The sequence below is a fragment of the Stegodyphus dumicola genome, chromosome 9, assembly GCF_044657685.1.
Source record: "Stegodyphus dumicola isolate Sdum_Otavi_A_Nest chromosome 9, ASM4465768v1".
NCBI lineage: Eukaryota > Metazoa > Arthropoda > Arachnida > Araneae > Eresidae > Stegodyphus > Stegodyphus dumicola.
The window spans coordinates 55,626,664-55,641,772 of record NC_140776.1 but is presented as its reverse complement, the minus strand read 5'-3'; the positions used below and the strand labels follow the sequence as shown (position 1 = coordinate 55,641,772).

The window sequence follows — 15,109 nt, the reverse complement described above, 5'->3', positions numbered from 1 at the left end:
CAAAAATTCATTAAGAATCCTTTCTTGACAAGAGTGATTCACTTCTTAACAAAAATAGGTTGATATTGTCATATATTTTCGAAAAAAGTTGACTATTAACAGTTTTCATAATTTCTTTCAGTGCCAAATGCATTCAGCGCAAGGCTTAACCTTTGCTAATTGATATTTAAGTATAAGTAAATGTCTCATACAATTCTTGTAATTTTCAGCGCGCTATTTGATATTTATTCATTCATGGAGAAATAAAGAATAGAGCCTCTCTTGAACTCTTTTTTTATTTTGGAAAATAATAAATATGATACTACTTATTATTTCCTATGCATATTAAATCTGACTTTTCACTTGCCTGAAAACTTATACATAAAGTGCTCTACCAGTACTCGGAATAGTTAGCTTTTATTCATGTGCCGTATTACAATTACTGATTACACTGATTTGGGGGTAATCAAAATCGTACGTTTATTCTTAGTAGTCAATAAATCTTGGCTTTAAAACTTCTGGCTTTAAACTTCTGGCTTTTAAACTTCTGGCTTTAAACTATAAATTCCTTCTTATGAAATTCTAAACATCTGAATTAAATGCAGTTAGCACCATAGGCCGAGCGGTATAATCGATGAACACTGGTAGTTCCGACTTGGATTCGAATCCATGCGAACGGGTTGGCTTGCATGGGCGTTTTCGTGGTTTTCCCTGTGTAAAGTGTATGCACGCCAGTTTGCCTTAAAATGTCCTCCACGATGGCATTCCATTCCTTAGGCAGATAGCTCTAGTGCGCTTTGTAAAAATAAACTAAACCAAACCAAACTCAAATCTGATGGTAACAGTGGTGCAAGCTATGGAGAATCAGTACCTCTTCAAGGTTACCAATAATATTCCAATATAATTACCTGGCTCCTTATATCTACTAAAATACTTTATAAATTTAACTCATATATCTATTATATAATATATATATATATATATAAACTTTTGGTATATATATAGATATAGATATATCACTTGTTGCTGCTTTCAATACGAAATTGGATTAGGTTTTGAACTTTTTTTTTTACTTTGCATTTATTCTTTTATACATCTATATATATGTATGTATATTTATATATTAATTATATATATACATTATTAAATATATATGAATGAAACTCATAATTCAAGTTGCATGTTTAGGTAAACCATGAAAAACAAAAGTAATAATGCTATGCATGCTAAGTAGCTTAGTTTTAAAACTCATAAAAAATAGATTAATATCGTCAGCTTTATCTATTTAAAAAGCAGACAGGTGGGTTTTATTTGGCCTGAATTTGTAGTGAATTAAATTTATTCAAGTTTCATGTATCTAATATATTATGCAGTTCGTAGGTTTACTATCAGCTCTTTAGTCAGTTTTCCTTTCTATCAGGTGTGAGAACAGCTGTTACTGCGGAAGCTGCAAATGGTTTCTGAAAGCTCATGTTATCACTGGCATAACATTTTGCCTTGTCAATATAAGGATTAACATGCAAAAATAGGCTTCTGTTTTATCTTTTATTTGAGCGAAATTTTAACCTGCGATGGCATAACTGGAGGTCGTCAACTCAACTCTAATCTAGTTACAAGTGGTTAATAGCGATAAAGTGAATTAAGGTAATCACAACTATAATGACAGCGATATCGATTGGAAACCGTTTTCAAGTAGGTTGATGCCCTTGATTGCAAAAGAATACGAAAGAAAAACATAGATAGCAATTTAGCACTTATATTGTGATAGTACATTATGACATTTTATTCTTCTTTAACGACTTGGGATTCAAAATGTGGCGGAAAAAAAAATAATGCTAAATAAATTTGTTATAGCAGTTTACGCATTATTATGGGACATTCATATTTTGCGGCCCTTTGCAAGGTGCTACTACGGCGATAGCAAGTCTTTATGTGTTTGCAATAAGCTGAGTAGCTTGCAAACTCTGTTGACTGCGAGGCAACAAGGGTGTGTAAGTCACCGGGCCACAGATCTTCTCAAACTTTTCAGAACCAGTACAGTTTTTCAAACCTTTAGTCACCGAAGACTTAGTAAATGATAACGTTAAGGAGACAAGAAATTATGCTAAAACCAAATTGGTGCTGGAGGCTCTAAACAAGAATTTTCTTCAAAAGACAGCGAGATGCAGAAAAATATATATTTTGGACTTTTACTGTTGTCATCCTGATTTTATGAGTTCAATGCATGTGGTTAGTGTGCAAGAATGTAGATCAACAAATCAAATCTAAGGAAATTTACAAACAAAAATTTAATTAAATATTCTGGATTCTACATTTAAAAACATCCGCTTCTACGTGTATCAAAATGACAACTCTGGAACTGCTGACAAGCCATATTACAAAATTCACTGGTGTGCGAAGAAATAAATAATCATAATTTCAGTAAATCTAGTTCTAAAATTTTGTCTTAAAACTCAAACTTCTGCAGCAGTCTGGTAACAAATAATTTTATGAAGATTTCTTGCTCCAAACAAATTGGCTTCAAGTTCGAATCAGTTATCTTTAAGTATTGTAATGCCTAGCAGTCAAAATTTCCCATTAATCAGTAGCTTTAATTTAATTTCATCATTTTCAGTTAAAATAAAACTTCTTATTTTCTTATCCTTCTTTATCTGAAGAATCAAAATTCTGAGATCTCATTTTTACATTATATAAAATGCAAAATACGTGAACATCAATTATTCGAATACTCCAGACTTCTTATTTTCTTATCCTTCTTTATCTGAAGAATCAAAATTCTGAGATCTCATTTTTACATTATATAAAATGCAAATTACGTGAACATCAATTATTCGAATACTCCAGTTTAGTGTTAAACAGCAAGTGTTATTTTACTCTGCTATTGAAAGTGAGCTCGGGAAATCATTTTCGCGAAAAAGAGTAGACGTATAAAACTATGTAGAGTAGAAAGCATATTTTCTCTTTCACATAAAATAGATAATCCTCACATATTTAAGAAGCTAGAACGGCAGGGAGATTGTCACTTTAACTTCTGCTTTTAAAAAGAATTTGTGCTGTGATCTTATAAAAGAATTTCTTCATACAAACCATAATAATAATAATAGTAATAATAATAATAAATCTCACTATCTTTATTCATAACTATAAACACAACTGATAAAGCTTTCATCCAAGGTACTGTGCTTTAATACATGCTATTTTCTATTTTTCACGGTTTTCCGAATTTTCCACTAGCTTTTTTCTTCTCATCTTAATGCGCGATATACAATGGCTACATTTAAGACCACTTAGTTACAAAGCATGTGCAAAGTAACTTCCGCTTGATCAAACGTTAGATATTTCTTAAAATGACTGAGTCGTTTCGTTTAAATTAGAAGCCAGATTATTGGTGAATTTTGCCTATTTTTAAATATAAAAAATTCAGTAATGATGTAATATGCGATCAACCGCTTTCAATTAATTATGTAGCTTTTAGATGGTACCACTAAAATTGATTGTTGATTAAACCATATCGTTTTCTAGTTATTTTATCGCACGTTCGAATATTTATTGTTTTAAATTTTGAATACATTGATTTTTTTTATTTTATAAAGTTGTTGAAATTTAAAGGTACTACAATTTAATAAATTATTAAATTCATTAATGGAATCATTTTCATTTATGTATTTTTAATTAGCCGCCTAACCAGTATAGTGGTTAGCGTCGCTGACTGCCTTGCCGAAGAGCACGAGTTCGTATCTCGGAGAAGGCATGGATGTTTGTATATGTATAGTATCTTTGCGGCATGGGGGACACTCTAGTATATCGAGTCGAAAGTCCTCTCGACAGGTTTGTTAGGGAAAGAGGGGTGGGAGACCCTCGGACCGTTATCCCCAGGGTGCTCTCCATCAAAATTGGAGGCGGAACTTAGGCAAATCGCACTGTCGCCTGCAAGGTGCTCAAGGCTGTTGCCCAAAGGCAGGAGCAAACTTGCGCTCCTTGCGACGAGGAATTTCGTGGGCTTGGGCTGACTGTAGGTCAGACAAGTGAGCATTAACAACAACAACAATTTTTAATTATTTTTATTTATTTTCACATGTAAAAATAGCGTTTCAATGGCGCAATCTAAGAAATAACTAACTAACTAAAAGCGATAGATCACATACTACATCATTACCAAAACTTTTTCTCCCAAATTTCAACTCAGATTGATGGATTACTAAGAATTAAAATTCTTCAATTGTTATTATAGACCTTGTTGTAAGAGAAAAATTTCTTTATAAAATAGCACGATTTCTCAGCGAAACTGTTTCAAATTACCACACGTTATAAATTTGGCATAATTAGATAAAGTGTTAAAACGAGATATACCACAGTGCAAGGAGATGCATATCTGTCTTGGAATCATTAAAATCGCATAAAGAAACTCTCTTAAAAATTTTAGTTTCAAATATGATTCCACTTGTATAAACGTTTAATTTTTATTCAAATAATAATGCTTTGAAACGAAAGCAGGAAATTTACTACAGATTTCCATTTTTCCAAACCCACTGCTAAAAACTCATTTCATATTGTATGATGTAAGAAAAAAGGGGGAGTGATATTCTCAAATTTTTTCTTGTTTAATTACTTTAAAATTCTCGGAAAAGGTATTGAAAGATAATAAATTCCTGCCAATGCCCTGTTTCTCCTACCATGAGCAGAAATAGCCACCAGTCTTCAAATTCTTATTTCACTTCTTGTGCTCAAAACACGTTTCTTTTAATTTATTGTTATATGATCTAATAACTCATGAACAGCTTCATGCCATGTAGAATCTATTTTGAACAATATGTGTTAGTTTTATATGGAAATAGTACTTCCTCAGATTGATTACAATAAAATTTCAATAAAACACCATGCATTTTTTAATGTTCTTTACAAGATAACAAGCAATTTTGCATCTTTAAATATATGAGCTTGATACGTTAAAAGAAATACTACAGAATAACTACAGAAAATAAATGGCTTACTTTGAGATAAATTTAAGTAAGTAAAATTTCTTTTAATTTAAGAGTTAAAGAATAAGTGACAAATTATCTCAACATTTTTTCTATACGTTAGACTGTGCTTATTAATTTTGGTACAATTTTCGGAAGTGTATTTTAAGAAGAAAATAATCTTATATTCAGATAACTGATGATATACACACGCAGAGAAGGACCAAAAGTGTATATTGAGCGACAATTATACATTATTCACCAATTTCCATAAATTGTCATACGCATAAAATGCCAAATTCGAAACTAGAAATTTTCAAATTTACATTGACTCCTTGCCATCTTTATGAGTTCAACTGAAGGCATATTAGAATAAACTTACCTCCAGAAATCAGGCCCCTTGCCAGGGCCTGGGCCATTTTTCCAGCACCGATGAATCCAACTCTCATTTTTGTATGATGTCTACAAACTTCGATATTTCCTAGACTTTTCGAAGCAACACAGCTGTCCACACTCCAGTTCCGAGTCGAGATGAGGGACGCAGGTTGCGCGCGCGAAGAAATGACATGCATGCGTCACAAACGTTTGACACGTGATAAAAAGACTTCGAAAACAAATGGTGTCTATTTGAGTGATAGTATGCGGGTGTTAACTTTGATTGGTGCGCAGGCCAATGCATTTTGTTAATTGCTTATCTCCAATGGATCAGACTTTGTTCTGAATCATCGTTGTAAGGGCATGATCGTAAGGATTAATATGGCTCGATACGGGGTGAGAATTCTAGGAAGTTCTGATTCGCATTTCTTATCGTGCGTGATTATTTACATGGCATTTTGTTTCAGGAATTTCCAGAAAGCTTCCCCGTCGAGTATGATGATTTGTTTGAGAAATAATGTCTTTAATTGCATTAATTTTTAATTTAATTAATTTTTAAAAATTCATGTAATTAATTAACGCAATTTAACAGTATGATATAGATATTTCCCTATTCATAAATGAGAGGATTGCAACTAATTCCGTAAAGCATCTTCCATTCTTAAATAAGCGTATTTCGATCAGTTACGCAGAAGTAAGAAGGAGGATTTGCAACCTAAAAACATAAAATTTTAATCTAACCCCCTCGGAAAAGAATTCGCCGTTAAAAAATGTTTAAAACTATGCGGAAATAAAAACAAGTATGGAAGGTTATACAATTATCAGGCTTTACTTTTTGAATAAAAATAATAACTGCTGTTGCCAACTCTAAAATTAATTTTAATAAGGTATAATATTTAAATTTAACTTAAAACGAATTTCAGTTTAAAAGGCTCCATTCGTTTTGGCATTTCTTTTTTGAATATTAGATGTTGTAGAGTCATTAGTTTTCTTTCCTCCCCTCCCCCCCTTTTTTTTTTTTTTTTTTTTTTTTTTTTTTAATGCTGGAGGGGTGAAAAATGAACAATGCCCTCACCGGGACTAGAGAACCCGCGCCGAGTGTGTTGCCGTTACAGCATGAAGACATGCTGGAAAGAGAGAGAAAATACCTTATGTACTCCCCTTTTAAAAAGCGACTGGGAATTAGGGGACCCAATCGCCAAACCCTAGGTGGTAACGAATTATTGTCCACCACCTTTTAATTCGGGACCACTGTAGAGTCATTAGTTATTTTGAAGCCAGAAGATGAGAAAAATGAGCAATACCCTCGCCGGTACTCGAACCTGGACCTCTCGAATACGCGCCGAATGTGCTACCGTTACAACACGAAAGCATGTTGGAAGGAGAGAGAAAATACCTCATAACGTTATAAAAAGAAAAATATTAAACTATTAAAAAGTGAATTTTTAACAGTTTTAAAACAAGAAAAAAGATATAAAGGCTTGCAAGTGATACTTCACTGCAAAGCTCCATTATAAGATTTTATTACAGATGCAAACATATATACTATATGCCTAGTAGACTAATAGTAATACTGTATTATTTATAGTATTAATAATAACAGTAATACTGATAATACTAATGTTAATAATAATACTGTATTATTACTGCATCTATGGATGCAAACGATAGTATGTACAAGACTAACAATTACAATACTGAATTTGAATTTGAAATATATACTCCTCAGCATAAACGCCCTGCATGTGAACTTGAAACTGCTTTCGTTATTTAAAAGCTGAAATGAAAAATCCGGGGACAGAGCACAATAAAGCGAATCTAAAATATAAAAATCTTAACAAGTTACTCACAGAATGTTTTGCAATTAAGAGAGACAACACATGTGGTGAGTAAGCAGTTTTTAATGAAATCGGAGGTTCAGGTATTTTCCATGCATGTGGTGTTCTGAGGCAGGTATCCGCTTCCAATATTTAGTAATTCTGATTGGTAAATTAGTTATAGTAATTAGTTTTGTGGAAGAACTTATTGTTAGTTTTATTAAGAATATCAGGGATTTTTTCAATTTTAGAGAGCCTATGTAGGGCATTGCACTTGTAAAATATATGCTATCAGAGCTGATATCTTGGCATGATTTCAGCCATTAACCGCTTGATGACCATATATATAAATATATATATATATAACAAGCAAGGTAGTTAGTACAATACTATATGACCACTTTGGTCTAGAAAACATTTTGCGCAATATGCTGCAAAATAAGTAAATTAGAAATTGTAGTAAGCTCGCCTAAAAGTTACCAGGAGCTGTGGCTCCAAAAAGTTCAACACATTTTAAAAAACAATGTCATTGAAGGGTTAGAAATTATGCTACACGAGAAAAGAAAATAAACACAGTAAAATAGTTAGCGTTCGAAACTAGTAATGGCAAAAAATACAGTAAAATACCTATGGATGTGACACTTGAAAAATTAAAACATATGAAAATCAAACCAAGGAACAAGTTAAAACATAAAACAAACTAAATCAGATAAAAATAGAAAGCGGAAAATGGTAAATTAGCTGAATTCGACTTCCAATCTGGCTTTTCAAGGGAAATATCTGATTGAACGTCAAATCAAGCTAACTCCATTACGCGTTTCGCCGAAACAGACAATTGAAACTCTTTCGCTACAAAATTTTTTAATTAGACAAAGTGTCTTGGAAAATTAATTAGTCTCAATTCTCTGTTCCAATTTTCCCGACGCGTCCGCCCAAAATGACACATTAAGGTGTTAAAATATGTAAAATCTATTCCGATTACATCTAAAATCAAGACAAAAATAAAAATAAAAATAAAAATAAATAGCGGTCTGCTATTAGTCCTAAATATACAATAACATGCGGGTTGGGCCTGCAAGCTTAAAGATTTATAATTTTATAAAATTTAGAAATCTGTAATTAAATTTAAATGAAAATTTAAATGAAAACGAACACAGTGGGTCTTGCTAAGACCAAGAAAAAAGTTGTTGTAAAAGAAACAGAAAAACTGACCTGTTTCGATGCAAGGCTCTCCCTCTTAAAACTAAGTTGAAAAGGGGTTGTTATTTCCTTCTGTGTACTTCAGCGTCATCCCACTCGTCTTGTGGCGTAAGTAGAGGGGAGCGATGTCTTTTGGGCTTCAGCCAATACGAAAAGACTGTCCGTTAGCTGTAACTCGTCTCTAATTTTCGAAGGGGGTCGGAAAGCTCGGAAAAACGTGTAAAGATTTCAAAATGGCGTCAGTCAAGACAGAAAAAATTGTTACTGAAAGTGAAAATGGCTAATTCAGCTAAAACTACTAAATTTGGCCCCTAATGTAAGAGTAAAAGGAAAAAACAGTAATTTTCTTAATAAAAAGTCGTAATTCTTCAAGCTAGCGGGCGATCAAGCTACTAGGAAAAACGAAAAGGCCCGATTTGTTAATAAAAGTAGTAAAATTGGCCATCAAAGAAGTTTAAAACTATTTAAACAATAGTATTAAAAGTATTGTGCCAAAATTTTTTGGAGGAAAGAAAATGTAGTAACAAGAATTATCTGTACATTTTTTACATTAGATTCTCTGAATCAGCCATCCACTTTATACCTTCCCTTGGGCTTTAAGCATAAAATATCATTATCTAACTCAAAAAATCTAAAAATAGGTAAGGCTAATGCCAGCTTTTTTTTAAGGTATTTTTAATTATTTTATGAGGAATTAGGTTACTTTTCAATATAGTTACGAAGTACAGTATTTCTTGTAGGTGTTTTGCAGTATTGCAGATTCTTTTTATTCTGAGTAGCTGTGAATAAATTGTGTTAAGGATGACTCTTTTGGAAATATTTGAATTCCAGTTAGTTAATTTTAGTGTGGAAAAATTAAATTCTCTTCTTTTGTCGTAAACTTTTATAAAATTGTAATCAATAATATGTAAATCAAGGTAGACTACATTATGCTGCTCTGTATTTGTTTTATTTAGTTTTAAGCATGTAGGGTAGATATTAGCAACTTCTATTTTGTTGTAGTTATTAAATGCAATGACATCATCAATATATCTATAGATGTGTTGGTAAAATTTATGTTCTTCTGTACTGAGTGAACGGACAAAGGTCAATTCTTTTGTAAAAAGGAATAATTCACAGACAGAGCTTGAAAAATTACCACCCATTGGGATTCCCTGCACTTGTTTAAAGATGCTATTATTAAATTGAATAAAATTATTGAAGAGCACGCTGGAGAGGAAAAGTTGCCATTTTTCGTTGCTGATAATGGTAGAAATTTGCGGAAATAAATCTGGATCCTTTTTTCTTTTTAACGGAGGACGTGGGCACTATACCCTTACCATTATAATTAATCGGTTCCGAAGTTACATTAAAAATTATGCCGGAAATGCCTGAATTTTTTATAACATTTTTATTATCAGTTCACTAGATGTAGCTTTGTAAAGCGAAAAAAAAACGAAGTTTTTTCGAGGGGAAAAAACAAGATATTTATTATGGTACATGACATTACCCGAGTTAGCTCGTGCTTCAATGGAGAAGCCCAAAAAAAAAAAAAAAAAACTATCTAGCCAAAAGTAATACAAAACTGTAATCTAGGTAATATAGGTAATAGAGCTAAAGTAAAAATAAAGTAAATATATTTTACGATGGACAGATGTCATTGGCAGTATGCTAAAGTCTGAAACATGGTGTAACACATAGCAGCACATCACAGTCTGCAACAGCGTGATAATCTGCATCAGACCAACAAAACAAACTGAATTTACAGTTCATTTAGAATATAACCAGGTCGCCGACTGCAGCTCAGGGTGATGGAGGAACCAATGACGAAAGCCGCTTGGACCCCTCCCACAGCTAAGAAAACATGTGCATTGCAGTGTCGATTGCCCCACGATATTACAAGTGATGGCATTGATGTGATTACAAGTGATTGCTCGGGCGCTGAAATATCCGTAAAATTTTCAGCGTCCGAGTTAACTCGTTAAAAGGAAAATCGAAACGGCATCCATTTCCGAGATATCTTGGGCGCGGTCGTTAAGCGGTTAACTAAAAATACACAGGTTAATCTTTAATTAAGGAAAAATCACAAAAACGGTTACTCAAAAAGTTACAAGCAGAATTTAATAAAACTGACACACAGTATACAACATATAATAAGGTATAAAATAAAATGAAAAGAAACTAATAGAAAATTATGATGTTCTAGAAATTAGCATATGTATAAAATGAAAAAATTGGATGTGTCAGTTTGGTATATGAAAATTACCTTGTAGAGACATTAGGTATTTTTTGGAAGCAGGCAAGATGAAAAATGAGCAATTGCGTTCGCCAGGAACCGAACCGCGGACCTCTGTAATACCGGCCCAGTGTGCAGAACCACTACATTACGAAGGCACGCTAGGAAAGCGGGAGGAATACCTTATATACTTCCCTTTTTAAAGGGCGACTAGGATTTTAGGGGAATTAGTCGCCAAATCCTGGGTGAGGAGAATCATCATCCAACACCCTTTTAGTTCGGGCGCCACTGTAGAGACATTAAGTTAATTGGAAAAGCCGGAGAGATGAAAAATGAGCAATCGCCTTCGCCGGGAATCGAACCACGAACCTCTGGAATACTGGCCCAGTGCGAAGAACCACTACACCACGAAGGCACGCCAAGAAGGTGGGAGAAATACCTTATATACTCCCCTCTTTTTTAAAGTACGACTGGGGTTTTCTAGGGGACCCAATCGCCAAATCCTGGGTGAGGAGAATCATCATCCAACACCCCTTTTAGTTAGGGCGCCACTGTAGAGACATTAGGTATTTTTTGGAAGCAGAAGAGATGAAAAATATGCAACGTCTTTGCCGGGAATCGAACCACGGACCTCTGAAATATCGGTTCAGCGTGCAGACCACTACACCACGAAGGCACGCTAGGAAGGCGGGAGAAATACCTTATAACCTTCAAATGGAGTATGATCTCCAGTAGAAGCAATATAACACATAGAGCGATGTGCGATGCTGTCAATTATGCAGTTTATCAATTCCGTAAGACGCGAGAGCCGTTGTTCTTGCAAAGTAGTTGCAAGCATGGCAAGGGTCTGAAGAGGAGGATAGAGAACAGCTATACGTTTTTCTAAAGCACCCCAAACATGCTCCATAGGATTCATGTACGGTAATCAAGTTGGCCACTTCATGCGCTGAATTGTTTGCTGCTGAAGATAATCACCCACGATGTGCGGTTTAACGTTGTCATTCTGTGGCAGGAAATAATCACCTATTGCCCATGCATAAGGGCGCACATAAGCATCAAGGATGTCATCTCTATAGGCCTGACCATTCATGGTTCCACGTGAAAAGATATAAAGGTCTGTGTGTCCACCCAAAGAGATATCACACCAAACACAGACAGTGCCTCCTGCGTATGCATCTCTTTCACGGATGTTTAATGGATGATAACAAGTTCCAGCTTCTCCTCAAATTAAATAATATCTACTATCGCTTTGAAAGCTGCACTATCCATAAAGAGAATATCCGCCCATTGATGAGATGTCCATCGGACATATGGACGTGCCCAACTCAAACATTCCCTTCTATGACGTAATGTGAACGATACACAAATGGCTTGTCGCCTAGCATACAGACCTTCTTCATGAAGCCTTCTAAGCACGGTTGACACTGTCACCAGCCTTGCACTAAAGCAACCTTTTCCCTTAGAAAAGAAGGATCTAAGTTGAGTAGGATTTGAGATTCTATTCCTTAGTGCGCATAACATTTAAATATCGGTCATCAGCTCTTGTCGTAGCTGTTGGCCATCTTTGGCTAAACCTCCTGAATGCCCAATGTGTGGTTAGAAATCGATGCCAAAGTCTATAAACCACAGGACTCACACTTAGTACTCTGGCCATTTCTCTCTGACTTTGTCTGACATCTGGTCTCCCAATAGCTCTCCATCGCAGCTCTTCAGGCAAATGATGCCTAGTAGCCATTGTTATAAACTGGCTATCCCAGATTTCTCATCTCAGTATCACAGCTAAATTTGCAGGCTTTCTCTGAAAATGCACTTTATATATGATCCTCGCAGATAACGTATTTCGATTGCAGGGCCACTAATTTGCACACTTCAGTTTCATTCAGCAATTCTTATTTGATAACATATTCAAATTTTATACGGGTTGGCTTATTTTTAAACGAGCTATCGCTATTTTTGTGGTTATACATCGCTATTTTTGTTCTGAATGCTTGGAAACCAGTGTAGTTTTATTTTCATAATATAATAACGCCGTTAAAGCTTTTCTAAGTCATAGTCTGATAATGCGGAGCCCAAGTGAAGTTCCTATTCAGCATGACGCTTGGATGAAGGACTTAATGATTCGGATGACTGATATCTGAAAGTTAGCTGAATAAATCTGTATAGTAGATTCTCGCGGTGAAAACCTACGCCCATATTTAGTAACAAGAGTGCTACACATTATTGATTATAAACTGCAGAATTTGTCGATCATTTGCAATTTTGTAATCGACTTTTACACAGAAAATTCTCAACCGTGGGAAATTCCACCCCTAAAGGGCCGTTCCCACTGGGATTTATCTGAGCTAACAGAGTCAGTTCCATGTGTCGACTAGCTCCGCTATGCCTGCAGTTCAGATTTTTCCACTTGCTGCCCTATGGGAAAAAACTGGTTTTGGAGATGGGTCGGCTACGTTGTCCCCGTTAGCTCAGATAAACCCCAGTGGGAACGACCCTTTAGAGTTCGGGTAATTTAAGAGTGTCAGGTTATTCGATCCTTGACTGGCAGTCTCAAAGTGTAACAAAAAGCTCACAGTAAAAATTAGCTAAAGCGTGATTACAAAGAGATGATCCCAAAGGAAAACAAAAGATTAAATTTAAGCCCCACGGCAATAAAATTAATCAATCAATAGAAATTCCATTATCGTTTTAAAAATTCATGACAAATAAACTACGCGACCAATAAAAATTTTATTATGCTAAATTCGAGGTACACTCATTTTTAACATATTTTATAAACGCTTAATACGCCCACCTTTGATAATACTAGATAAAGAAAATTATGCGTCATTGGCAGAATTTGTCTGGGCATACTAGAATCCTAGCTGATACCACAATTCAGTGAAAATACTGACAAATACGCTTTTCAAAAATACAGCTGTATCTTTTTTCATAACCCCACAGACCATTATCAAAATCATCTGCTGGAGTCTTTCTCCCAAAATTTGTCACAAAAATAGAGATTATCGGAGAGAGTATTTTGATCATATCTTGCCATTACGGTGGATATGACGCAGGAGATGCGTGAATTAAGTGGCTTTCTCGATTTCCAGATTTAATCCCATGGGATATTTTTTCTTGTGGGAGTTTGTCAGTGATACTAGTTTTCTGCCTTTCAGCTCGCTAATGCTTAGCATCTTAAAAACTGTACCAGCTATGTTGATATAATCGCTTTGTCGATCATGAACCTGCTGCCATGCACGTGAGGCTATGTGTATCCACCTTTTTTGATATGATAGCATATCAAACACTCGGGAATACTACTAGTCACTACTCGCTGAAGAAAGCTGGAAACTGTGCTTGTCTCCATGTGCATGCTCTTGGTGAGAAAACAAGTTTCATCAATCAGCAGATGTGTCCATTGAACAACCAGGTGTGCAAAAACCTTTGCCCCTCTATTGTCTTACTTCCGCATTCATTTCCTGATCGGATTTCATTGTCACAAGGGATGAAAAATGAGGCTTATTCATTAATATGAAACTCACATGAAGTCGAATGAAGATCTTCCTGAAATATAACCAAAAAAAGAACGCACTTTTTTTCTGTTTGTTTTTTAAGAGATTCACGTGATAAAAGCATTGAAGTACTGCCCCCAGTTAGGCAGGCACATCATCACAAAAATTTACTGTTAGCAACTATAGAATCTCTCTACAATTTTGTGGATAAACGCTCATGACAGTGTGCTTTTTGATTCCTGCGAGACTTTACAAATACTTATGAGATTTAAGCAATAACCCAAACATTACTAAAGTTAAGCTGGAAATTTTTATATCATCACTGAATTGCTCTAAAATTGCATTAACAAACTACCAACACCGTTTATTATCGTTTAACTCAAGGGACACCAGATGACTGAAGGTTTTTTTCTTTGTTTCTAAGACAGCTCATTTTTACAGTGACAAAAATTATTCTTAAATGTTGGCAGACGAGCACTGGTACGGACAGCATACTTGCCAACATATGACACTCAAAAATCAGAAGATTTTTTTAAGAAATCAGGAGATTTTTCACAATGTTAAAAAGACTTTTTTTTAAATGATAAAAATGTAGTTTTTAATAATGAATTAACTTTAAGTAGTTACTAATTCTTAAATGCAAGCAACACAAAATTACCTTACACATAAAAAAATAAATGTTTAGTACTTGCATCATTTTTATTACTTGCATCATTTAAAGGGGGGAACCACACTTTAATCAGTTTTCGTACAAATGTTATGAACAGCGGCAGATTTTGCTTTCGTTAAGAAAGAAACTTCACAATTTTGTTCATAGCAATTGCCACGTACGCCTGCTTTAGCTAATAAAAGTTTTTCTAATGTGTCATCACTAATATTAGATCTAAATTTAGTCTTCATTTTCGCAACAGCACTGAAAATCCTCTCACATTCTACATTACTATGGGGAACTGTCAAGATGGCCTACATAATTCTAGACAGTTCAATATATTTTAAAATTCTATCAGCACCTTTCAGTTTTTCAATTAAACTCCACTGGCTGTCAATCCTAGCTGATTTTATAACTTCATCCAG

At 34.5% G+C, this 15,109-nt stretch overlaps 1 protein-coding gene across 1 annotated transcript in view; it reads right to left on the bottom strand.

Annotated features, from left to right (window-relative positions):
• LOC146995348 (pyrroline-5-carboxylate reductase 2-like) overlaps positions 1 to 5,532 on the bottom strand; it is a 52,846-nt gene extending 47,314 nt beyond the window's left edge. The window contains exon 1 of the mRNA XM_085823457.1: positions 5,320 to 5,532. Coding sequence (XP_085679583.1) covers positions 5,320 to 5,509 — 190 coding nt within the window. The 5' untranslated portion in view covers positions 5,510 to 5,532. The remainder of the gene's footprint in view (positions 1 to 5,319) is intronic.
• Between the last annotated feature and the right edge of the window lie 9,577 nt (positions 5,533 to 15,109).